This window comes from Eretmochelys imbricata, chromosome 9, assembly GCF_965152235.1.
Source record: "Eretmochelys imbricata isolate rEreImb1 chromosome 9, rEreImb1.hap1, whole genome shotgun sequence".
In the NCBI taxonomy this organism is placed as follows: Eukaryota; Metazoa; Chordata; order Testudines; family Cheloniidae; genus Eretmochelys; species Eretmochelys imbricata.
This window is the reverse complement of record NC_135580.1, coordinates 60,723,085-60,749,919: the sequence shown is the minus strand read 5'-3', so window position 1 is coordinate 60,749,919 and position 26,835 is coordinate 60,723,085. Positions and strand designations below refer to the sequence as shown.

The window sequence follows — 26,835 nt, the reverse complement described above, 5'->3', positions numbered from 1 at the left end:
AGCTGTCCAGCTCCTGTGACAAGCCCTGGCTCCCTGGCAGAACTGAAAGGGGCCTGGCTAAAGGGCTGCTGCCCCAGCCAGCACAGACGGGAGGCCCTGTCTGGTGCACTTCCCAGGGTCAGCTCTGCAGCTGGGCCAGTCCCAGGCACAAAGGGCTGCTGGGGGCACAGGGTGAGACTCGGGTTCTGCGTCCAGCCCTGTGCTGACAGCGGGCCAGGAACACAAGCTCTGAAATAAAGGCAGCTGGCTGCCAAGGGCTCTCTGTGGAGCCGCAGCACCGCCCGGTGTCCTGGAGAGAAATCTGTCCAGATTTTAGAGCCGGCCTCTCGGTGAGCAATGGGCCCAGCACCACCAGAGTGGTCGGGGTTTGCAGCAGAAGGCCCCGAGTGCCCTGAGACACACAACTGGAACCGGGGTGCCATGCCATGGTCATCTCTCTTGCCCTGGTCTGCTCAGGGCACTCAGTGCGTGGGGTGGGGGCCAAGCCGGTAGCCCTGGAGACAGAGGGGCCTTGTTTATCCTCAGAGCTGGGACTGGCCTCACCCAGATGAGTTTAGCCCCATGGCCTGCTCAGTCCTCAGCTCTGCGGAGACCAGCCCCCAATAACTGCCTGCTGGGCCGGAGACTCCCAGAGGCCAACAGTGGGTAAACGCGATGGGGGTGTGAGTTTTCCATTCACAACATAGGCTGGTACCTGTGGATGACGGTAAATAGATCCTCTGTTGTACGGGTTGTCACAAATACATCATCATCCTCTTCCACGATCGACTCGGCTGTTTTGTCACTTACAAAACTCCTCTCATCAGTGCTGAGCTCCACGGAATCCCCTAGACAGAGGGAAGAACAGCCATGAGCTGGGCTTGCTGAGAGCAGGATGGAGGGAAATGTTCCCAGCATGGCGGGGGCCTTTCCCAGGAGATGCGTGGGATCAGCCCGTTGGAGCAAGCTGAGGATATCTGTATCCATGTGTGTGCCCGGACTGGGGCACCCCTAGGTAACCTGGCTCTGCACATTCCTGTGGCTCAACAGGAGCAGAATCCCAGAGTTAGTACCAGCAGCACCTGTCCTGCCCGCCTTCCCGGGCGCTGCGACTGACCAGACGGCACAAGCGCACAGCTCCCCTTCCTGCACGCACGCACCACCCGGGAGACACCTGGGCTACAATGAGACTCAGACAACGATCCTGCAGTCCTCGCACAGGAAGCTCTGGCTGCTGGCCATGGGGTCTCCAGCTGGGCGTCCCAGGGTGCCCTGGCCACGTCCTGGCATGGGTAGCCGCCTGCCAGCTCTGTTGAGCACTTCCCACTTTTATACCGGCTCTGGGGAACGCACCCCACCTCCTATGGGCTGTGGGGAAACGCAGCAGAGAAGAGCCAGTTGCAGCAGCTGCAGCCAAAGCCAGGGCTCCTCACGTGCGCAGAACTCGCTGCAGCACGGCTGGACGTTCTCTGCCCTGTGCTCACCGGCTGTTTGTCCAACCCCCCTTCTCTCCCGCAGCCTCACTCCACATCCGCCCCCTTACCTTCCCCCTCCCTCCTAAGTAGCTGCACCCCTCTTAAGTGCCCCCCCACTTGCTGCCTTGCCATTGGTCGCTTTGCTGGGGTGTTCTGCCCATTCCCCAAGTCTGCGCTGGCTATTGGTCCGTGAGAACTGTTTGCGATGCTGTGTCCGTACAGCGTCTAGCACAGCAGGGCCTGTTGGCACCATTGCAATGGATGCGTTAACTAATAATACCCCCTTCCCCTCCTCAGCCAATGGAGCCTGCCAGTGCCCCTGGGGTGGGCAGGCCAGGAGAGACCTGCTGACAGGAGCCCAGCAAGCCAGTGCCAGGACCAGGGCTAGACTAGTCAGCTCCTACCTGCCTGCCGGTGCTTACCCCACCCTGCCCTTCGGGGCAGCCCACTTCCCTTGCAGACACATTCCACTCTCTACCAGGTCTTTTACATCTCTGGGCTGATCAGCAGCTGCCACGCTCTGCCCCAGAGTTAACTGCTTTTCAGGGCTGGGTGGGACAATCCCTGGGCAGCGGTGTGGGTAGAGCTCTGGGGTCTAACACCGACGCTGTCGGCATGGTTTCTTGGGGGGGGGGGTCTGGCCACGCCGCAAGGAGCTGCGTGGCCAAGGCTGTGCACCCAGGTGTGCAGTGAGCCATTCAGACGCCCCGGCAAGCTGCACATGGCAGTGATTCCCAAGGCATGCCCAGGGTGCCGGGGGGGGCAGAGAAGCTGTGACACTGACCTGCAGGACTCTGCCCAGGCATGGCAGCAGCTGGGGGGCTCGAGTTCTTCCCCATGGCCTCGGGTGATGGCAGGTAGTCCGCGTCTGGGTCGCAGCAGCTGGTGTCCTCATGCAAGGTGATGATGGGGCTGGGCGTTAGCCTGGGATCCCCCAGGCAGGCTCCCAGGTGGGGCGGAGGAGGAGTGAGCGGCAGGTACAGCACGCTAGGCTTCTTGGGGACGGGGGGTGGGACTTTGGCTTTCCTCTTCTCCCCCTCAGGTCCACGGGGGGTGCCGCTCCTCTCTGGCTGGGCCCTGGGCTCCTCCTCCAGGCTGCTCTGGGACAGTCGCCGCAGTCCTGAGAAAAAGATCCCTGGGCAGCCCTGGGAGGGCGCCAGCGGAGAGGGGAGCTCTCCAGGGCTCCTGGCCTCTGGGCTCCTCTTAGGCTTGGGTTTCCGAATGACCATGTAGATGTCCTGCAGCCCCCTCTCCTGGGCAGAGGTGCCCTGCAGCGTGGGCGGGGAGGTGGGAGATGCCAGGGTAAACTCCGCCTGCAGAGGTGGGGGCTTGGCCATGATGTTTGGGGGCCATTTGGCCAGCGTTGGCTTCTCTGCCACGGGCGGCTTTGCTTTCCTTCCTGGAAGTGGTATGGCATCACCCTCATGCTCCTCGACGCGGTCTGGGCTGTCCAGGTCATCCTCGGGCTCGGACCTGCTGACGGAGCGCAGGCGCACGGACCTCAGGTCCGACTGGGTGACCACGGGCATGATGGGCTGGATCGGGCTCGTCTTCGGGCCGAGCTTGGTCCCGAAGGTGGAATCCGAATGATGCCTGCTCACCTTGGTCTTCCCCTTGAGTGAGATCTTCAGCCCAGAAAGGTCCAGGTGTGTCAGAGGTGTGATGGGCAGGTCGAAGGAGAGCCGGGATTTGGGGCTTTTTTCCATCGGTGATGGGGGGGGCAGGGAGGACTTCCTTTCGGGCACCAGCGGCCTCACCTTGACGGTCTGGTGGGGGGAATGCCCGAGAATTGCCGAGGTGGGGATGGTGGGCGTTGGGGTCTCTGACTGGCTCGAGTAGCCACTGGAGGGGGACATCAGCCTCACGGGCCGCCCTGGGGAGGAGCTCTTTAGCTCCACTTCCGCGGAGAGCTGGGAGGGCGTGGTGGCCCTGGAAATGGAGGGGGATGGGAGGGACTCAGAGCTGCCCTGGGCCTTTGTGCATTCGATCACAGTGGTACCTGTGGCAGTACTGGAACCGGACAGGGACCGGTAGGGATCGCTGGCTTTCCAGTCCGCAAGGCACCAGTCCTGGGAAAAACGTCCGCCGTCCAGGTCCCTGGCAGGAGGCACTGCTGTGTTACCCTGGGTGTCCATGGGCAGCACAGCACAGCCCTGAGGATCCAAGGGGAGACAAAGGCTCTTGGGCCGCAGCTCCTTCGGCAGCACTGTGCCAGGCTCTGCGCTGAGCCCCTGCCCGTCTTTAATCAGTGAGACGCTGCGCATGGGGGGAGACGGCTTCTTCTTCGCCTTCTTGAGAGAGATGCTCTTGGAGCGGCGCCTCCGCTGGGCATCCTGCTCCACCCCCAGGGAGATGTTGTCCGTGCTGGTGCTGCCCTCGGAGCTGGCACTGGGGTAGCTCAGGGCGTAGGTCCCGCTGCCTCTCCTGTTCTCAGGGTAGGTGATGTCCACAGAACAGAGCGAGCCCGAGTCTGTGGGCACAGACAGCGACCTCTCGCGGAACGGGCAGGCCCTGCCCCCCAGCTCCAGCCGGGAGGGCGCAGCCCCCTCTGCGCCACTGTCCAGGAAGGTCACCTTGGCCTCTCTCCCCTCAGGTGTCTCGCTGCTGGCAGCGTTCAGTGGGGACTCTGGAGCAGTGCAGGGGAACACACAGGGCCCATTGCTTCCTGGCTGCTCGTCTTTCGCGATGAAGAAGGAGGCCGCGCCATCGCAGCGCTCGGGCGAGCCCAGGCCTGGAGACCCCGGGGAGCCGCCGGGCGAGGGATACGCTGCGTCCTCCTCGGCCGGGCTCAGGCAGTTGAAGGAAGCTGTGTTCCAGGGAGGGGAGAAGGTGGCGTCCTTTGGCCCATTGCAGGCAGGGCTGGTGCAGGCCACAGCTGTGCCCTCCATCCTGGCAGGAGGCTGGTAGCAGCGCGCCTGCAGGCCTCCCCCAAGGTCACTGAACGTCTTTCTCAGTGGCACTGCCGGCGGCTGCGGGGTGCAGGGATGCCGGGGCGCGCTCTTCCCATTTGCAGCCTCGGGGACAAAGCTGCAGGACACTGACTCCCCAATGGGCGCGTGGGGCGTGAACGTGGGGCCGTTGCTGCTGCCTGGAAGGACAGACACAAGAACAGGTCAGCGCTGAGCAAGCAGCTAGTGGAGCTCCAGCTGCAGGATGGGCCACCAAGCTGTGCACTCATCCACTGCCCACGGAGAGCCCTGGGAACCACGCTCACGCCTACCCGCACCACACTCGGCGGGCGCCTGTCTGCTCTGCGCCCAGAGCCCCAGCTGGCCTGCCTCTGACCTGCTACCGGGTGTCAGCGTGGTGCTGAGCTCTGTCTGGCCTCTGAACAGAGCGACAGCTGGGCCCGCCCTGAACAGAAGGGACCCTCCATGCGACAATTTCCTTCTCCAATCATGCAAGCTGGGCTCAGCCGTCTGCAGCATCAGTGCCCAACTCTGCACAGTCCTGTGTTCATGTGGGGGAGTAGTAGGGGAGGGCAGGCTGGGGGATGGATGAGCTGGGGTAAGGGCAGAGGATCCCCCACCCCCAGCTCCGCAGAAATCAGCCTGGGACCCACTCTGTCCTCCTGCCCCCATGGTGAAGCAAGAGACCCTGGCCCTGCTCGGTCAGCTGCAGTGGAGACAGTGTGGAAGGCCAGGGTTTCTGTAGGAATGACCCTGTTACCCAGGGTCCAGGCAGACCCTTGGGGATGCACCAGCTTTAGGAGCCTGCACAGAGGGTTCCTCTGGGGAGGATCTGACCGGTGGGTTCCAGTCCGGACAAGCTGGCTATGCGGGTCCAAAGTGCATGTGCCCAGCCCTTGCCTTGCAGCAGAATGCACGGCTGGGGACTGCTGACTCCCAGCCTGACTGCTGACTCCCAGAGCCACTGCTGGAGGTGGTGGGGAACAGCAGTGCCCCAAATCCACCAGGGGCAGAGGAAGCGAATGCTGGGGAAAGCCAAGGGCCCTGCACTGGCACCTGTAGCTTATCCCTGAACATTAGGAAGGAGCCCAGGAATGAATCCCCCAGGTGTTCCCAACGTTGCAGATTTAACATGACTGGATGCAAGCCCCCTTCCTGGGTGCAGGCTTTGGCATCGCTTCCCTAACCCCAGGGATGGGAGAGCACCCACTGTCCAGTACTGCCTACTAGGCCCTGCGTTCCCCCGCGGTGAATCCACGCAGGCCTGCCAGTGCCAGATGGGTTCCCCACAGCGGGGCCAGAGCAGGGGCCTTTCCACTGGGGGTGGGGGAGGGCAGGAGCCCTGATAAAGGCATCACCCCTCACTGTCAGCCCCCACTCCTAGGGCGGAGGTACTTCACCCCACTGGTGACACTAGCCTCAGACTTGCCCTCACTCCTGAGTTAGCTGTTCAGAGCTCCCAGCAAAGCGAGACACCCCCCGTGCTCTGCTCCCCGCTCATCGCTAGAGCTTTCAGGGCAGAGCTCCCCACATAGCACAACAGCACCCGGGCTAAGGAAGGGCCAGGCCTGAGAAGCACAGAGCAGCCTCTGCTCCCAGTGACAGCTGTGCATGCAGCACCTCGCAGGACCTGGTTCCCTGGGTTGAGCACACGGAGCCATGTTGTTGCTGCTCCCCCAGGGACTCTTTGCTGTGACCCAGCAAGGGCTGCAGGGCAGGAGCTCCTCCCACCCCTGGACTGGCCAGGGCGGTGGGGGGTGTTATGGCTGCAGTCAGGTTAGGCGCAGGATCTGGCTGGGCTGAAGTCTCACAAGCTGTTCTCACCAGGTTCTGGCCAAATCCAGCCTGCATCTGAAGACTGGGCCCCTCTGGACTGGAGGCAGCTGGACCCAGAATGGCAGGAGAGAGGTGAACTGGAGGCAACCTTCCCCCAGCCCACAATGGAGAGGGACTGGCATTGCAGGTGCCAGCCCCAGACCCAGTGCTCTGCTCAGTGCATCCTGGGCTGTAGGGTGGGGAAGTCTGACTGCTGTCTCCCCAGGCTCCTGTCTCCAAGCTGGGTCCCAATCCCAGCTACAGCTTCCTCCAGGGCCGGGCCTGGACCTCACAAAGCCCAATGTGGGTGGGGTGATGTTGTTATCCTGAGAGGTGTGGGGAGCAGGACAGGTCCCGAGACCCAAGGAGCCTCTCTTCCCATGGCTTGCAGCGTGCCTAGGAGAGGGGAGCCCTCCTCACTCCTGAACGGCCAGCCCACAGCACGGCTAGCAGCTCCTTCTGGCCTCTCTGGGGGGCGGTGCCGAGGCCTCTCCCCTCTGAGATGGAGTACAGGCCAGCCGTGAGCGATCTCCCATCCCAGAGGAACCCTCCCTCCCTGCTACCTGTTGCCCATTCCAACCCAGCCAGCAGCACCAGCCCTGGTGGTGAGCAGAGCCAGGACTGGGCTGAGCTGCAGGGAAAGGGAATTCTCTGTGCCCAGGCTGCAGGACACACCCCTGAGGTCCCCTCAGCTCCTTAGCACCAGCCAGTGCTGCTGGGTGGCTCCCGACATCCTGTTCTGGAGTCGTGGAAGAGGCTGGACCCCAGGGCTGTGAAGTGTGACTCTGGGGAAGAAAGACAAGGAGGACTTGTGGCACCTTAGAGACTAACCAATTTATTTGAGCATAAGCTTTCGTGAGCTACAGCGCACTTCATCGGATGCATCCGATGAAGTGAGCTGTAGCTCACGAAAGCTTATGCTCAGATAAATTGGTTAGTCTCTAAGATGCCACAAGTACTCCTTTTCTTTTTGCGAATACAGACTAACACGGCTGCTACTCTGAAATCTGGGGAAGAAGCTGCTTGTGCCACCAGAGATCTAGTTGTCATTTTACTTCTGCTCCCTTCCAAGAGCCAGTGTGAACAGAGCCCAAATTACCCCTAATTGCTTGTCAAGAGAGAGCATTTCACAGAGGAGCTGTCAGGCGCGTGTGAGCCCAGAACAAAAGCACTGGCTTCCTGGCAACAACTCCCCAGCACTCCCAGCAACTGCACTAGCAAATCCAGCGGGGAGCCGATGCTGCAAACCAAGGGCCATCAGGGCAGCAGACCCTGAACTCCGTCCCCAGCCTGAGCTCCCCAGTGCTCAGATCTAAGAGGAGCTGCACACCCACCTCTGCCAGTGCTCAGCACCCTCCAGCCAGGCCTCTGGCACTCACCTGGCGCACCCGCACCCAGGGCCCTGAGAACTAGTGAGCACTTCAGAAAACGTGGGCCCAAATGACTGGCCCACGGTCACACGGCAAGGCACCAGCAAGGCCAGGAATCCCACCCTGGGCACCTGTTCCAGGCCCCTTCATGATGGACCAGCCAGCCCTTCTCCCCAGCTCAGGGTGTCAGGCTGTAGCTCCTGGGATCCCCCTCCTGGACTGGGGCAGCCAGGGAAATGGAGGAGATGCCCCTGAAAGAGGGGTTCTGGCTGCCTAGCCTCAGAGCTGGAGAAGGCTGATTAGATCTCTAAGCTGCCCAGCCTGGCCAAGGTTGTAAAGGTGGTAAACCAAGGCTCTGTGTGGAGCCCCAGGCTGCTCCTTCAGCTAGCACATCTCAGGCAGCAGGAGTGGCCCTGCCTACAAATGAGGGCGGCCTGCAGTCGGCTCTGGCTGCATGGCCCCTAGCATGGCCTGGGGACACCTGCCCTTAGGAGCCATGTTCCTGGCAGTCCCTGAGTGCTCTCTAGCCTGGGACAGGGGAGAGAAGCTGTACAGTTGTCGTTGTCACCTTGGTCTCGCAGCGCGAGGTTAGGGAATCCGATAATGGTCCGTCTCCGCCGCAGCGTGGATTTGGGGTTCACCGCGGTCTCCGTGTTAAACAAGGAGTGCCGCGCACTCGCGTGCCTATCAAAGAGCTGTCCTGTAGCCAAAACAAACACACTGTACATGGCAGCAAGCAGGGGGCATGGAGAACGCCTGGTCCGGCCCTGGCCCAGCTACTCAGGCCACCTTCTCCCTGCGTTAGCTCCCCAACTCGCTTGCCTAAGGCTGCGTTGTGCTAAAGTGAATTTGGCTCTTGGGGTTTATAACAAAGGGCTCTGCCCTTTCCCCCGCATTGTTCCCGTTCCTGCGTGAGCACGAGGGCTCTATGCTGGAGCACACAGGCAGCCGTGGGGCGAGGCCCGGGTAGGGAGGGGGTTCCAGGGTTCATGAGTGGTGTTTGGGAAGGTCCCAGGCATGGTGGGGGGTCACACTAGGAAACTGCAAGCACCAGCACAGCAACACAGACAGTGGGCTGCTGTCCTGGAGCCAGGCAGGCTGCAGGGCAGCACATGTGGCCAGGGGTGGGGACACTCACAGAACAAGGAGTGTGGTCACTTATGTATGTATTTACACATGTGTGAGTGTGAGGCAGAGACGGGGTATAGCGTTTTGGGCCTGTGCTTGGGATGTGTGCATCGGTCATGAGTGATATACTCCAGGGGAGTCCTGTGGGTCACCCACATGCTGTCTGCCCACCCCCACTCTGCTTTCGCCAGGGACTCCAGACAAGCCGCTCTGCAGATCTGTCACTCAGCCAGAGAGTGTTTATGGGCATTATCTGGAGGTGCCCGACTCTCATGGGCCCCACTGCATGGCCTCGGGAGAGGAGTATGTAGATCCCCAGAAAGGCGCTGACAGGGCAGACACCAGGTCACAAGCCACAGGGCTAGAAACCAAGGCCTCGTCCCACTGGAAAGGGCACTGCTGGCTCCCTATGGCATCGAGCTCAGGTGTGTGTCAGCAAGCGGCCCTCACCCACGGTTTGGAGTACTGGACTTTGGGGCAGGCGCCCGCATCCCATCTCCCTAGGTGGCAAGCCAATGGCCATTTTATAATTGCCTGCTGGACAAAGGGGGCAGGTGGTCAGGCCAGCCCCTGCTCTCTGCTCCGGGAGCCGGCCCTGGTGGCCCAGGGCAGGCTCCAATGGGTGGGGGAGGGTCACTCTTGGGCATGGCCAGGCAGTGCTGCCTGAGGGGGCTGTGGCTGCCAAGGGCCAGCAATGGCAGCGCCAGAGAAGCAGGTCACCCCTGGCGTGCAGCTGCATTTCTCCCCCCTACCCACCCCCGGGCTGCTGGTGACTGGCCAGGCAGCTGAGGGGGCGATGCCAGGAGCAAGTTGGTGCTCAGGGAGAGGGGCTGGTTAGCAGCGAAACGCAGGCCTTTGGAGAGAGATGGCGTGATGGATGGGTAAATGACTCCAGGGGGGCCTCACACATGCTGCTGGGCAAGCCAGCCAGGGGGAATACAGAGACAACGGAGACACAATGTATCGGAAGCCACTGAGACCCATCCCCCCATCTTGGGGACCCTGGTGCTGGGCAGGAGGGCTCAGGGGCAGCCCAGTGACAAACGGGCAGAGACATGCTCTGCAGGTTCTCCCCACAAGAGGGGCTCTGGCCACACAGCTCAGAGCCCCCTGGGCCGGGCTGAGGGCCTGGCTCCAGGCGTCCGATGAGGTGTGAAGGGAGGAGTCAGGGGGCTGAGCAAGCTCCTCTGGGGCTCCGTGCAGGCCTCGTGCAGCTCCAGCCTGATCTCCAGCAGGGCCTTATGGCAGCCTGGACATTGCTAGGGAGGCCAGCGGGAGGGTGCAGGGGTATGTGTCCTCCCAGCCAGCTGTGGGGCAGAGTGCTCAAGCAGTGCCTGGGGAGGAGGGCATGGGGGGTGGGGGAGCTAGTTTCCTCCAGAAGCCAGGTAGTTTGGTGCTGCTGAAGGCCCCACACTGAGCGGAGCTGCTGCCCGCAGCCAGGGCCCTACAGCCTCGTGTTCCTGCCGAACACATGAGTTCCCTTGCACAGATAGATGGATCCCAAGCACTGGGAGAACCAAGGTGACAACAGAACACACTGACCGGTTAGCTCAGAGATACTCGTTAGATGATGCAGATGAGACTGGATTAACTTAATGACGTGGCTAGCCGGTCAAAAATGAAGGGTGATGTTATGGGTGGTAAAATACATGAACAAAGCACAGAAATGCTGCCCTGCAAACTGACCCCTGAGGGCTCTCCTCGGCCTGGCTACTGAACATGATCCCGGCCTCTGTATAACCCACAGCACATGTGGGCCAATAGCATCACTGCAGGCCACCCTTGCCTCCCTGTGCCTGGCTCTGCCTCCCCACATCTCTGCAGCCTAGCCCCGCCTCCCTGTGCCTGGCCCTGCCTCCTCACATTGCTGCAGGCCAGCCCCACCTCCCTGTGCCTGGCCCTGCCTCCTCACATCGCTGCATTTTGGTTTTACAGGACCTTTGCACTTTCCCTGGCGGTGGCATCACAGCGCCCGGGGCTCAAAGCCAGCCAGTGCTGTGCCCACAGCCGCCCCGTGCAGGCTGCAGAACCCCAGCGCCGCTGCTGGGAGCTGACTGGACAGATTTAACCCCTTGCCCCCCCATGCTCCTACACACGCTTCCCAGGGGGCCTGGAAGGGGCACAGCCCTACCAGAGACATTGATGGGGACAATGTTGGCTTGGGTGGAGCAGGATTGGTGCCACCTCTTCTCCTCCACGGTGGGCAGAGGGAAGGCTCGGGTCCAGGCCGGCTGCTTGTCTGGGGTGGTGGGCAGGCTCAGGAATGGCTCTGGGGGCCTCACACCCAGTGTGGTGGCCTCATCCTCATTCACTCGCCGGGCCGCGGGCTGTCAGGGAACAAAGGAAATGGATTGAGACACCAGTGTCCCGGTGGGGTGATAACAAGTGTGGGGAAGGTGGGAAGGGAGGGATTGTGGGAGCGTGGGGGAGAAAGGGGGGCATGTGGGGAGCAGGAGTGACTGTGTGTGTGTGGAGGAATCTAGTGCTCAGAATGAGGGACTAAGTGATGGCTTGAGTCAAAAACCTTGTAGGCAGGATTATCCTTCCCTCCTGTGCCACTCCCGACCCGCAGTCCCCAGCAATCCCAGCTCAGGGCCAGCTTTGCCAGTGCCCCTCACTCCTGACCCACAGCCCCCAGCTACCCCAGCCTGTCGCTCTCCCCTACCATCAGCTCTGCCGATGCCTCTCACTCCCGAATCACAAACCCCCCACCCCCGCCCCATCTATTGCTCTGCAGTAACCTCTCTGGGTGACCTCAGGCAGAGTTGGTACCCTGTGTCCCCGAGCCCATGGCCGCAGGAAGGCTGCTGAGACACAGTGCGTTGGGGTTCTCTCTGTACAGAGATGGACTCACCATAAACACGAACTCCAGGCGCTTGGCGGGCAGGGCCCTGGGAGAGGGCTCAGGGGGCGCGTCCAGGGGCAGGTGGCTGGCGTTCCTGAAGGTCTGACCAGTGACCCTGGCCTCTGTGTACTGCTCCTCATACTCCTCTGAAATACAAGCAGCCAGGGCATTTCCACAGTTGGCGGTTTGGGATGCGCTCTGCCCTCTCCACCCCAGTGCTGAGCCAAAGGCTAGTGGGACATGCACTGGGCATGTGCCAATAATGCACTCTCTGGGCCCCTTGCACAGCAATGGGGCCCTGCTCTCTGCCCCCCCCTCGCACATGGGGAGAAGAGCCCAGAGGAGCTCCTAGCTGCTCCCGAGTGCTCCACAAAGCGCCCCCAGCCTGGTTAGCTGGCAGTCCTGCTGCGGGCAAACCTCTGCTCGCTGCCTGTGCTGGACACCTCATCCTCCAGTCCCCAGGCCTGCATTTGTGACACCACTGGAGCTGTGTGGGGCAGGGCCTGGCCTAGTGCTGCCTGGCTGCCCGGCCCCAGGGCGCTGGACAGGTGCCTGCAGCAATGCACATGGGAGCCACTGCTTCAGGTGCTCCTAGGTCTCTCTGGGGGCGGTGGCAGCTCCTGAGAATTGGTGGGCACAGCAGCCTTGTGCTGGCCTCGTGCAGCTGCACGGGGGGAGTGCCAGGGCCTGGACACGGCTTCTGGCCTCTGGGCACCAGCCCCAAGTGGGTATTCTGCCTCCTCAGCTAGTAAGCCACGTGCTTTAACAGGCAGAGGAACCAGACAACTACCCTGGCTGGAGGAAGTGGCTCTCGCTGGGACCCACGTGTTTCTAACAGACCCACATGGCCCCACACCCTGCAGGAGGGTCTGGAGGGTTTGTGGGGGGATGAGAGGAGGGAGCAGCTGATGCCAATCTCACAAGAGGACAGGGGGAAGGGAGCACTCCACCTTCTCCTGTCAGCAATGGGTCAGTCTGTTCCCTGCTCCCCCCTTCCCCCCTGTGTGCAATGGGTCAATCTGCTTCCTGCCCCCCTCCCCCTGGGTCACTCTGCTCCCTGCTTCCCCCTTCCCTCCTGTGTCCGATGGGTCAGTCTGCTCCCTGTTTCCCCCACCCCAAGGATCACTCTGCTCCCTGCTCTCCCCTCCCCTCCTGTCAGCAATGGGACAGTCTGCTCTCTGCTGCCCCCTGCATGGCAGGAGCTGCGGAAACAGCCTGTACCTGCATGCCATGGGTGTGTCTTGGCCGAGAGCCAGCCCGGCAGCCCCAGCCCTCCCCTCGGCGAGGGGTACCTTGCAGCAAGCTCTGGAGATTGAACTGGGCCTCCTGGTGCAGCTCCTCCACACAGGGCGACCTGCCTGCAGCCAGGAACACATTCACGGGCTGTTGCCATGGCAATTTGGAGTGGGGCGTTTTCTTGCTCTCCAGGTCCAAGTTAGAGGTGGCTGCAGAGAGGAGAGGAGGGGTGAGACACGGGCTGCAGCTCCCCAGACCCTCTCATCCCTCCCCAGCCAAGGGTGAGCTGCAAGCCCGGAGCCCAAGGCCCCGATGTGCTCACCTGGGACACAGCCCTTCATCAAGGGCAAGTTAAGTGGTTGTGGTGTCAGTGTTGTTATCCCCATGCTAGGAGGGGGAAACTGAGGCAGATAGGGGTTGGGACCTGCCCAAAGTCATATGATAAATGGATGATTCAGCTGGGAACAAAAGCCTGGTGCCCTGAGTCACGGACCCTGGCTCCAGCCCACATCCCCTCCCTCCCTGCCCACCAACCAGCCTCTAACCCAACGCCTGAAGCAGCAGCATGGCCTGACACCAGGCACCAGACCATGAGCCAGGAAAGCTGGGTTCTGTTCCCAGCTCTGCCACTGCTCACTGGGTGCCTCAGTTTCCCCTCTGTAGCATGGAGATTCTGGGCTGTCCTGGCTTTGCAAGGCACTTTGGGCTCTAGGGATGGACAGTGGCAGCTGGTATTCTCCAGCCCCCTCCTAGAGTGCAGGGGTCAGGCCTCATGTCAACAGAAAAGAACTGCACAGGATTTGAGGCAATCACACCAGCCAGGCACGGGCTGTAATAAACAACGCACATACGGACTCTCGCTAGCAAACAAACAGCTCCTCCCCCACCGCCCCGACACCCCAGTTTGACCCTACACCACAATGGTATTGGAGCTTGCTTTGGGTTTTCCTGCCTGCTTTTCACCCTGGCGTCACTAGATGGCACTAAATAGCAGCAGACCAAACTCTCCATCTACACAGTCCCTGAAATTCAACCACCACACAGTGAACAAACCAGCAAACAAAGGGGCGCCATCACAGTCCTCAACCGCGATGACTACAGCAACAAGGCCAAGCAACAACTCTCCAATACCACCTGCCATAAAGAACTCAGAGACCCCACACCACAGTCCACCCAGGAATTTAAGGGATATCATCGAATCCTTCCCCAAACAACTCCAAGAGAAACTCGACAACCTCATCCCCACGAACCCATCCCAGAGACATTCTACAGACAAGGGACCCCAGGCAGACCCATCATATCTGGCCATGGAATCCTTGCTGAAGGAATATGGGGACTCATAGAACCATCCTCGGACCACTCACCACACAAAGGGCTGGCTTCCTCCAGGACCAGGGTGGACAAAAATCAATAATTAAAAAAAAAAAAATAAGAAAAATTGGATTTTTTTTTTTACTTAAATTGGATTTTTTTGATAAAATGCTTTTTGAGGAAAAAAACCTATCTAAAGATAGTTTTAATTAAGATACACTATAGCTCAAAGATATCTCATCATGGAATAGGGATTATAAATTATAATTCTATAGTATGAGACAATATATTCATGTAACGTTTAAGAAAAGTTTTGTAAATGAGTTCCAATAGTTCATAGATTACGGACCCCATTTTATGGGGTTCCACAGGCTTCTGTATAGATTATTTAGGTTAATCTTTCTCTCTACCCAATGGGACTCAGTGCTCAGTCTAGAAGATACCATCAGAGATGCTTAGTTTTGCAGTTCTCAAACTGTGGATTTGTCTCCCCAGAGGTAACATGCTTGTTAACAGCAAAAATGTTTTAAAATAAATAAATATTATATAGAGGTGAGAAATAACAGACCTCAACTCTATTGTGCCTCTGCAAATTTGTGTACACAAAGTCAATCCCTTACCTCTCTCTAAAAGTGCAAAGTTTCAAAAAGTTCAATGAATAGAAGATTGTTGGGGGCGGAATAGATCTGGACAAGGAAAAGAAGTCTGGAGAGAAATGTGAGACGCGAGGGACATATGCTTGTTTTGTTAAAATATTATATGTTTGCTGTTGAAGAAAAAAAATCCAGAATACTTAACGTTGTTGTTTTAGTTAAATAAAACGATTTAAATGTCTGTCTGGTGATGTTCTCCTCCTAATACAGCATGGCAAGAAAATCCTCCAAATATTAATGATTAACCTGTTGAATTGGAGATAGTTCACCTCCCAATAACTTCATAAATATCTGCTTCAATTACCTTTGGAAATGAAATAGCTAAACAATCATTCATTTTCTGATTTTGCTGTAAAACTAATCTGAAAAGTTTTCAAAATAAATCACTGTTTGAAAATGTACAGTGTGTACCTTCTAAAAATGAAACCTACATCTATCTCTGAGTTGTGAAGAATATGTATTAAGGCTATAACAACCAACAAGAATGCACTTTTATGTAGAAAACCATGATTAAATCAAGTCTTCCTGACTAGTGATTTAAATCATGATTTAAATCATTTTGATTTAAATTAAATCCACCCTGTCCAGGACACAACTGGCTTCTTCCAGAAACTCTGCAACATTAATAACCTTCCTCAGAACACCATCCTCGCTACCATGCATGTCACCTCCCTATACACCAACAACCCTCACAATGACAGCATCACTGCCTGCCTCAACTATCTACAAGATAATAGACACCCCTCAGATACCACCCCCAAAACAGCACCAGACTCATCCATTTCATCCTCACCCATAACCATTTTACATTCAACAACAAACACTTTGTCCGAACCATGGGAACAGCCAATGGTACTAGGATGGCTCCCCAGTAGGCCATGGTCTTCATGGGCCACCTTGAGGAAGAATGTATCTCCTGGACAAATGCACCACGAAACCTGAAAAACATCAATGATATTTTCATGTTCTGGAGAGAACATCTAAACTCCCTCATAGATTTCTACCACAACTTCAGCAACCACTATGCTTCCATTAAACTCTCTCTGGAACACTCCCACACTAGCCTCAACTTCCTGGACACCACAGTCAGCTTCACCTATGCAACCCTACAGATATATACAAGAATCCCATAGATCACCACACTTATCCCACAGATCTGGTAACCACCCCAAACACATCAAGAAATCTTGTAGCTACAGCCAGGCACTCAGATACCACAGAATATGCTTGGAGGAGAAAGTCACGGATATACACCTTAACACACTTAAAATCGCCTTCACCAAACAAGGAGACGCCATCTTGAGAAGATCGCATCAAGGAATGGGCCACCCACATATCCAGAGAGAACCTTCAATACGGAAATAAAACCCCTTCTGACCACACACCCCTAGTGGTCACCTACCACTCTTCACTGGAACCTAGAGGGGGTATCATTAAACAATTACAACCCATACTCGATGGGGACCCCATCCTGAAATAAATCTTTCCTGAACCCCCTCTTCTGGCCTTCAAACAACCCCCCAACCTCGCCAAGCTCCTCATCAGTAGCAAGCTCCCCACAGTCCAGGACCCACCAACTCAAAAGCCGCACCAAACCCTGTCAGAACAACAGATGCCAAACCTGAAGATGTAGCTCCACTGCTGCAATTATCATTCCCCACAATACACCTTTCAAGATCCATAGGTCCTACCCATCCATGCCTGTCACAACGTGTGGTGTACCTCAGCCAGTGCACGGAAAGCCCCAAACAAAAACAACTGGGTGAGTGAAGCCAGACAATCACTGCGCTCTCGAATGAACTCACACAGACAAAAACACCCTATCACCCATGGGCCAACACTTTTCACAGCACAATCACTGTATCACTCTCACACCTGTACAACACCTTCAAAAGACGAGCCCGGGAGCTTAAATTCATGACTAGACACTAAAAATCATAGACTCAACAGACACATTGGATTCATGGCTTATTACAACAATCAGACATCCGCCCCACTAACAACTGTCTTTTTAATTTCTTATTTTTCTCCTCTCTGTTCCTTTCTTCCCTGTGTCTGCAGGGGTGTTTACAGGCCACTTCACCTTGAATGGTCCCTTGAAATATGTACTAACTACTTATGCTAAACAATGTGTTCTATCTTGTATTTAGCTGTGACACTCTGAATACATTTCCCATACATGAAGAACTCAGTGTAGCTCATGTTGTGTGCATGGCTGTTCCAAGCTGCTGTGCGCCGCCCCGAGGTGGGCGCATGTCCCTGGGACCCCTGGCATGCTAGATATTCTCCGTAACAGCGCTGGTGCCCTGCCCTCTGCAGGGAGAGACTCCTGGGACTGGCTTCGCCCCAGGAAGTGGACAGGACCATGCACAGGGTGCTGGGCTAGCTAAGCACAGAGCTCTCTTTGCAGGGAAGCGGCTGGACAGAACGGGAAGCGGATTTCCTACTGAGAATGTTTTCCTGCCAGTGTGATTAGCACAGGGATGGCTGGGGGGCGGGGGAGAGGGGGAAGGGCATGAGAGCCCTGCCCAGCAGTCCCTGGGCTCAGTGCCCAAGTCACTGGCTATGCCTCTGACCCCAGTGGCCCAGACCCAGAGGAGATTCATTGCTCACTTTGCTCCCGCTGGCCTGGGTGGACCCCAGATAGTAGAACTCCAGTAAGAACAGTCAGCTCCCAAAGCGCTGTGCAATCCACAGGATCTGTGTACAAAACTCACCGCCCTGAGACACCAAGTACTCAGGAGCTGCAGGCAAGGGGAAAGCTCAGCCCCAGCTCTGCTTCCTGTGCTTGTGCCTTAAAACATGGACTCTTTTACAGCAGAAGAAATTGTTCATTAATCTTTCGTGCCAACCAGAATCTCCCCCGCACCCTTAGACCCAGTAAGGCCCAGCCCAGCCCAAGCAGACCTGCCAGGGTTCTTGGGTCTGAAGAAGATCTACAAAAGAAGCCAAGTTTGAAGCAAGTCAGTGGTGCAGCTGGAGAGGGCTAGAGGCTGGCGAGAGCTTTGTGTGCCATTGGTTTGATCAATTAAAAAGGCAAGCAGGGCTGACAGGGCTCAGTGGTGCCACCCGCACCCTCAGGTCAGAGCAGGGACGGGAGTGTCAGCCAGGGCACTCACATGCGACTGAATCCCACTACCCCCATGGGGGCGGAGGGGCAAGCTCCCCCTTGATCCTTACTTGTCGGAGCCAGCAGAGTTGTCCAGGGATCGAGCCCCGGCCCACCCCAAGCACGGCTGGGACTGGAGAGAGGGAACTTGGAAAGTGGCACCCGCTTGGGGACCCTTGGGGACCCTCTGCCAGAGGCCCCATCCTAACAGCATGCACCCAGGCCCCTCTGCCAGGCAGTCCAATGCCCCTCTGCAGGCACTGCCAGGCTCCTCTGCCAGGTATGCCCAGGCCCCTCTGCCAGGCATCCACACCCCCCTCCTGCATCCTCTGCCAGGTAAACCCAGACCTGTCTGCACCCTGTGCCAGGTGTGCAGATCACAGCCTCTCTGCAAACATGGCCCCTGACCTAGCACAACCCAGCACATCTCTCCAAGGCAGGCTCTGTGGAGACCACCCCAGCTCTGCAGCATGAGGATGCCCCACGGCTCCTGGGCCATCACATCTCTGTGCGCTCGCTTCGGGGGGTGGAGGGTGGGGAAGAGGCGGGGGCTCTGCACTGACAGGAAGGGCGGGTATGAACACTGCCACACTCAGCACACCTCAAGGTGGGTTCGTGTCACCTGCCTGAGTTACACCCCAGCTCAGCCGAGGCCCGCGGTGGCTGCCGGCTGCCCTGATCCCAGTCCGATTGCATAGAGACAGCCGAAGTGGAGCCCAATGCATTGAGCCTGGGAGACCGATCCCCCACCCCACCCTGGGAGCCCCTGTGGTTCAGGGCCTGCACTGGCCCCCTGTGTTCTGAGAGCGTTTGGATCCACAGCCAGACTTTGTGGCTGGTCTCTGTCTCCCAGCACCCTGACTTTGGGGGGCGCTGGGGGCCGACACATGTATCTGGGGGTCCCCTTCCCCCTCTCCCAGCCTGGTCCAAGGATGCTGAGTCCCTCAGCTGGGAGCTGCTCCTGGCCGCTCTCTTCCCGCTCTGCGTGGGCTCTGAGCTCTGAGGGGCAGAGGCATGGTGCCAGCTGTTGTGGGAGGGCTCCTGGCTCATTATCACTACAGGAAGCCCAGCCCCAGGCTGCCATGCACGGCTCCCCTAATGACCACCCAGCCTCTTTACAGCCGCCGTGCCACTGGTGCATCGAGCAACACGCCCTGCCCTGCCCAGACGCTCACAGCCGCAAGCAGGGTCACACGAGGCCACCTGGAAATGGCCTGGTCTGCACCCTGCCCAGCCCAGAGCAGGAGGAAAAGGGTATTGTTCCTACCCACAATGCACCGCACCCGGGCCAGGGCACAGAGCTGGCCTTGGGAGGCCTGAAGGGGAACAGGACAGTCTCCAAGGACCCTTCCTTTGCCCTCAGATCTTCACCACACGCACCTCCACACAATGTACCCTGCACACACGCACACGACAGGCCTGTCCTGAGACACGTGCACATGGAAATGCATGCACAGAACACACTTGCGTGTACAAGTGCGCACAGGTACACACACCCCCATTTACACAGAGGTATACACACACCCAGAGACATGTATTCACACACACACACCCGGCATACACACACGCACACGGCATGCACACACCCGTTCACACAGATATACACACACCAAGACGTATTTACACACACAAGTATACAGACACACAGGTATACATACACATTTACAGAGGTATACACATGCACACATGGGTATACACACCCACTCAGACACCCACTCACTCAGAGGTATACACACACATTCACACAGAGGTACACACACACAGGTATGCACAAACACACACACATCCACAATTTGCATGTTTGTGTAAGTGTCTCCCACAAACGAGCCCCTTCGGCAAGGCTCTGCTCCCTAAGGCCTTGTCTACCCTAGGGCTGGCTGCCGTGGGATGCCCAAGGGATGCAGGGCTCCTGACAGCAGCACAGGGGCAGCTGGGTCTGGATGCCACGCGCTGGCCTCACTTCCCCGTGTAACCCACAAGAACTAGGAGGCAAGGGGGAAAAGAAGCCAAAGCTGCATTAGCAAGCCAGGGTTGCATACACAACTGAGGTAAGGGATGCTTGGGAGCCCCTGGCAGTCCCCTACAGCCCGCACACAGCCCACGGCAGCAGGGCCCAGACAATTCCCCTCCCATTCCATGTCAGACCACTTAGCTGAGGGTAAAGCTGGGCATTTAACGAGTCATTGGCTGTCTGGGCACCTGCTCTGCTGCTGAGTTAACCAGGGCACTGTCGTCTTAATGGCACAGACACCCAAGTGAGCATTAAACAAACCAAACCAAAGCCATGCTCATCATGCTGCCCTGCCAGCCTCGGGCATGGGCCAGGAGAGAGCAGGGCAAGTCCAGGGCTAGCTGATGCAGAAAGCAGGCCCCACCTTTCATAGATTCATGGATATAGATAGATTCATAGATATTAAAGTCAGAAGGGACCATTATGATAATCTAGTCTGACCTCCTGCACTATGCAGGCCACAGAATCTCACCCATCCACTCCTGCAATAAATCTCTCACCTATGTCTGAGCTATTGAAGTCCTCAAATCATGGTTTAAAGACGTCAAGGTGCAGAGAATCCTCCAGCAAGTGACCGGTGCCCCATGCTACAGAGGAAGGCGAAAAACCCCCAGGGCCTCTTCCAATCTGCCCTGGAGGAAAATTCCTTCCCAACCCCAAATATGGCGATCAGCTGAACCCTGAGCATGTGGACAAGATTCACCAGCCAGATACCCAGGAAAGAATTCTCTGTAGTAACTCAGATCCCACCCCATCTAACATCCCGTCACAGGCCATTGGGCCTATTTACCATGAATAATTAAAGATCAATTGATTGCCAAAATCATGTTATCCCATCATACCACCTCCTCCATAAACTTATCGAGTTTAATCTTGAAGCCAGATAGGTCTTTTGCCCCCCTTCCCTTTGAAGGCTGTTCCAGAACTTCACTCCTCTGATGGTTAGAAAACTTCATCTAATTTCAAGTCTAAACTTCCCGATGGCCAGTTTATATCCATTTGTTCTTGTGTCCACATTGGTACTGAGCTTCAATAATTCCTCTCCCTCTCCAGTATTTATCCCTCTGATATATTTATAGAGAGCAATCATATCTCCCCTCAACCTCCTGTTGGTTAGGCTAAACAAGCCAAGCTCCTTGAGTCTCCTTTCATAAGACAGGTTTTCCATTCCCTGGATCATCCTAGTAGCCCTTCTCTGTACCTGTTCCAGTTTGAATTCATCCTTCTTAAACATGGGAGACCAGAACTGCACACAGTATTCCAGGTGAGGTCTCACCAGTGCCTAACACCTCCTTATCGCTACTGGAAATACCTCGCCTGATGCATCCCAAGACCACATTAGCTTTTTTCACGGCCATATCACATTGGCGGCTCATAGTCATCCTGTGGTCAACCAATACTCCAAGGTCCTTTTCCTCCTCCGTTACTTCTAATTGATGCATCCCCAGCTTAGAACTAAAATTCTTTTATTAATCTTTAAATGCATGACCTTACACTTCTAACTATTACATTTCATCCTATTACTATTACTCCAGTTTACAAGGTCATCCAGATCGTCCTGTATGATATCCCGGTCCTTCTCTAAATTGGCAATACCTCCCAGCTTTGTATCATCCGCAAACTTTATTAGCACGCTCCACTTTTTATGCCGAGGTCAGTAATAAAAAGATTAAATAAGATTGGTCCCAAAACTGATCCCTGACGAACTCCATTAGTAACCTCCCTCTAGTCTGACCGTTCACCTTTCAGTATGACCCGCTGTAGCCTCCCTTTTAACCAATTCCTTATCCACCTTTCAATTTTCATATTGATCCCCATCTTTTCCAATTTAACTAACAATTCCCCATGTGGCACCATATCAAACACCTTACGGAAATCTAGGTAAATTAGATCCACTGCGTTTCCTTTGTCTAAAAAATCTGTTTCTTTCTCAAAGAATGACAGGTCTCAGAGTAGCAGCCATATTAGCCTGTATCCGCAAAAAGAAAAGGAGTACTTGTGGCACCTTAGAGACTAACAAATTTATTTGAGCATAAGCTTTCGTGAGCTACAGCTCACTTCATCGGATGCATGCAGTGGAAAATACAGTGGGTAGATTTATATACACAGAGAACATGAAACAATGGGTGTTACCATACACACTGTAAGGAGAGTGATCAGGTAAGGTGAGCTATTACCAGCAGGAGAGCGGGGGTGGGGGTGGGGAATAAACATGGGGAAATAGTTTTACTTTGTGTAATGACCCATCCACTCCCAGTCTTTATTCAAGCCTAAGATAATTGTATCCAGTTTGCAAATTAATTCCAATTCAGCAGTCTCTCGTTGGAGTCTGTTTTTGAAGTTTTTTGTTGAAGAACTGCCACTTTTAGGTCTGTAATCGAGCGACCAAAGAGATTGACGTGTTCTCCGACCGGTTTTTGAATATTGTAATTCTTGACGTCTGATTTGTGTCCATTGATTCTTTTACGTAGAGACTGTCCAGTTTGGCCAATGTACTTGGCAGAGGGGCATTGCTGGCACATGATGGCATATTATCACATTGGTAGATGTGCAGGTGAACGAGCCTCTGATAGTGTGGCTGATGTGATTAGGTCCTATGATGGTGTCCCCTGAATAGATATGTGGACATAGTCGGCAACAGGCTTTGTTGCAAGGATAGGTTCCTGGGTTAGTGGTTCTGTTGTGTACCTTACAGTGTGTACGGTAACACCCATTGTTTCATGTTCTCTGTGTATATAAATCTACCCACTGTATTTTCCACTGCATGCCTCCAATGAAGTGAGCTGTAGCTCATGAAAACTTATGCTCAAATAAATTTGTTAGTCTCTAAGGTGCCACAAAAGTCCTCCTTTTCTTTTCTCAAAAAAGGGGATCAGGTTGGTTTGGCACGATCTACCTTTTGTAAAACCATGTTGTATTTTGTCCCATTTACCATTGACCTCAATGTCCTTAACTACTTTCTCCTTCAAAATTTTTTCCAAGACCTTGCATACTACAGGTGTCAAACTAACAGGCCTGTAGTTACCCAGATCACTTTTTTCCCCCTTTCTTAAAAATAGGAATTATGTTAGCAATTCTCCAGTCATACGGTACAATCCCTGAGTTTACAGGTTCATTAAAAATTCTTGCTAATGGGCTTGCAATTTCATGTGCCAATTCCTTTAATATTCTTGGATGAAGATTATCTGGGCCCCCCGATTTAGTCCCATTAAGCTGTTCGAGTTTTGCTTCTACCTCAGATATGGTAATATCTACCTCCATATCCTCATTCCCATTTGTCATGCTACCATTATCCCTAAGATCCTCATTAGCCTTATTAAAGACTGAGGCAAAGTATTTGTTTAGATATTGGGCCATGCCTAGATTATACTTAACCTCCACTCCACCCTCAGTGTTTAGCGGTCCCACTTCTTCTTTCTTTGTTTTCTTCTTATTTATATGGCTGTAGAACCTTTTACTATTGGTTTTAATTCCCTTTGCAAGGTCCAACTCTACTTGACTTTTAGCCTTTCTCACTTTATCCCTGCATGTTCTGACCTCAATAAGGTAGCTTTCCTTGCTGATCCTTCCCATCTTCCACTCCCTGCAGGCTTTCTTTTTCTTAATCACCTCTCTGAGATGCTTGCTCATCCAGCTTGGTCTACAACTCCTGCCTATGAGTTTTTTCCCCTTTCTTGGGATGCAGGCTTCTGATAGCTTCTGCAGCTTTGACTTGAAGTAATCCCAGGCCTCCTCTGCCTTTAGATCCATAAGTTCTTCAGTCCAATCCACTTCCCTAATTAACTTCCTTAATTTTTGAAAGTCAGCCCTTTTGAAATCAAAAACTCTAGTCGCCGATTTATTTTTGTTAATCCTTCCGTTCAGTTTGAACTGAATTAGCTCATGATCACTTGAACCAAGGTTGTCACCTACAACTATTTCTTCTATGAGGTCCTCACTATTCACCAAAACCAAATCTAAAATGGCATCCTCTCTAGTCCGTTCAGCAACTACTTGATGAAGGAATCCATCAGCTATTGCATCTAGGAAAATCTGAGCCCTATTATTATTACTAGCACTTGTCCTCCAGTCTATATTTGGGAAGTTAAAGTCTCCCATGATCACGCAGTTCCCATTAGTATTTACTTCATTAAACACATTAAAGAGGGCTCTATCCATATCCAAATTAGATCCCGGCGGTCTACAGCACACCCCAAGCACTATCCCAGGGGAGGCTCTAGTAGTTTTCTTCCCCATTGTGATTTTTGCCCAGACGGACTTGGTCTTATCCATTCCATCGCCTCTTATTTCTTTACATTCTACCTCATCATTGATATACAATGCTACTCCACCACCTTTGCCTTTATTTCTGTCTTTCCTAAACAGCACATACCCTTCAATACCTGTAGTCCAGTCATGACAACTATTCCACCATGGTTCTGTTATCCCTATAATATCTGGTTTCACTTCCTGCAGCAGTAGCTCTAGTTCCTCCATTTTGTTACCGAAGCTCCTCGCACTGGGGTACAAACATCTTAATTTTTGCTGTTTGGCCTCGCTCACATTCTGTACCTGATTAGGTACGGACATTCTACAGCCAGTATGACCTATTAGACTGGTATCCACACTGCCCTTCCTCCTTACGTCCATTCTCCTACCCACGGCTGTATCCTTTCTTACTTTGTTTTCTTCCCTCTCAGTGCTAAAATCCGGCGAGGAGATTACCTGGACATCTCCCAACCATCTCCCCCAAATTCCTAGTTTAAAGCTCTCTTAATCAGTTGTGCCAGCCTCCATCCTAGAAGTCTATTTTCTTCCCTACTCAGATGAAGTCCATCCTGAGAAAACTGTCCTCTGTCCATGAATGCCTCCCAGTGGCCATACATCCCAAAGCCCTCCTTATAGCACCACTGCCTGAGCCATCTGTTGATAGTCATAATCTTGTCACACCTTTGTTGTCCTTTTCTAGGAACAGGCAGAATCCCACTGAAGATCACCTGTGTCTCGATTTCCTTAAGTGTCCCCAGCCTGGCATAGTCTCCCTTGATACGTTCCAGCGAGAATCTACCGGTATCATTTGTTCCCACATGAAGGACAATCAGTGGATTCTTTCCCGCTCCCTTTAGGATCCTTTTCAACCTCAGGTCCACATCCCATATCTAAGCACCTGGAAGACAGCACACCCTTCTATTCTCTGGATCAGCTCTGGTTACAGGCCTGTCTATTCTTCTCAGTAAGGAGTCCCCGATCACGTGGACCTGCCTTTTCTGGAGACATGCGATTCTCCGATTGTATCCCCTGTTCCCTCTGGCTGCAAATTCTTTCCATTCCTATTCTCCCTTGTAATCCTCTTCAACTCATCCTGTATCCTCCTGGGGCTCATATTTGGTGTAGTCTCCATTGACTCTTCCCCTTTTCCTATAGGACTTTCAGTTGTGGTGCGGCAGAATGTAAATGATGGGCCCAAACACAAACGCCAGAACTGGGCATGCTTGAATTCTGAGCTAAATCCAAACACTGGGCCAGGCTCACTATCTCCAGAATGGGCCAGAACAAAAGTCCACATCCACTGCCCCACTGCACCCTGGTTTCTGATCAGTTCAGCAGCATGACCACCTCTCACCATCTTATCATACGGCTCGCAGGATTTGGTATTTAATGAAAGCCACAGCTCCAGGAGTCCTGTGATTAGGTGAGAATCTCAGTTGCACTAAGAAGGGTACATTCCTAGCGCTCTGGCTGCACAGAACCCCATTCGGGTCTGACACCGGAAGGCCAATACAAAAACCCAGCCTTGATTATTGTTAAAATCTGCTGACTTTTAAGCCATCTTGGGAGCTGGGGGCCCTGACTCGTGGTTTTTGCACACTTGGGGTTGGCAGTTCTGAGCCCGTCTCCAAGCAATACTTAGCAGCTCCCAAGCCAGCTCTCCTGCCATGTGGAGGTAGCCTACAGGGGCCAGACACATGCAGACTGGCCTAGGTAGGGGGTAGAAGGTGCTTTTGATAAAATAGGAAGTGGCAGGAAACTGCCCCAAACCGCAGCACCCTTGGAAACCGAAATTCCTGCGTTTATTCCCCCACCCCCACCCCTTCTTATGTTCCATTGTCATGAGCCTCTGCAACTCTGAGAGCCAGTTCCCTCCTCAGGGACTGTCCTGCATCTCCCCCACCCCAGAGGTATCAGGCTTTCCAAAACCTCGTGGTAGAGCAGGGGCGGGCTTCAGTGAAGAGAAAGAGAGTGCTGTCTGGGGGCTGCTGGACACAGACACACCTGCGGGGCTCACTGGCTGTCCAGCTCCCAGCCTGCACTAGCTGGGATGTAGCAGTCCTGGGTGCGCCTGTTCCCTGTCCTACCAGCCACCCACACCTTGCTGAGCAGGAGCAAGAAGTCTGGAAAACTATCCAAGAAGAGCATCCCAGAGGGGCTGATCCTGTGAGTGCTGAGCACCTTCAGCTCCCACTGATGTCAGTGGGAGCTGGGGGTGCTCAGACCCCTGTTGGAGAGGTATTCGCACATCACAGGATCAGGCCTGCCTGTTTGCAGCGTCTGGTTCAGCACCTGACCTGGGTTCTTCTCTAAACCTAGGCCCGGGTCCTGCATCACTCCTAGCCAATGTCCCAGAGGTGGCAGCGGGAGGGTTGGGTGCCATGGAATGCAGGAAACCCCTCCCCGTCAGAAAGCAGAACTCCTACCACTAACCCTTCCCCTGAAACATGCTGCTCAACGGTGACAACAGCCAGAGAACTCTGCAGTGAGCCACATGGCAGCTAAGCTCACATGAGTTACTGACTCTAGGGATGCGGTGCTGGCAGGGACCATGAGAACAGTGCAGAGCAAGTCCCCTCCCCACTGCCAAGGACTTTGCAGTAGCCCTAGAAGGACGCAGGCCTCACACAGCAGGGAGATGGGAAAGCCCCAAGTGGCCTCTAAAGTAAGCCTGAAGGAGGACAGATGGTCTCACTTTCCCCCGTGACCTCAGCAGACCCAGCCGGTTCCAGTCACTAACCCAGCC

General features: G+C 55.0%; 1 protein-coding gene across 1 annotated transcript in view; it reads right to left on the bottom strand.

Annotated features, from left to right (window-relative positions):
* Positions 1-26,835, bottom strand: part of NHSL2 (NHS like 2) — a 143,466-nt gene that overhangs the window by 2,019 nt on the left and 114,612 nt on the right. The window contains exons 2-7 of the mRNA XM_077826639.1: positions 12,814-12,966; positions 11,531-11,667; positions 10,808-11,003; positions 8,117-8,248; positions 2,239-4,542; positions 695-827 (exon numbers count right to left, since the gene is read on the bottom strand). Of these exons, the coding sequence (XP_077682765.1) occupies positions 695-827; positions 2,239-4,542; positions 8,117-8,248; positions 10,808-11,003; positions 11,531-11,667; positions 12,814-12,966 (3,055 nt within the window). The remainder of the gene's footprint in view (positions 1-694; positions 828-2,238; positions 4,543-8,116; positions 8,249-10,807; positions 11,004-11,530; positions 11,668-12,813; positions 12,967-26,835) is intronic.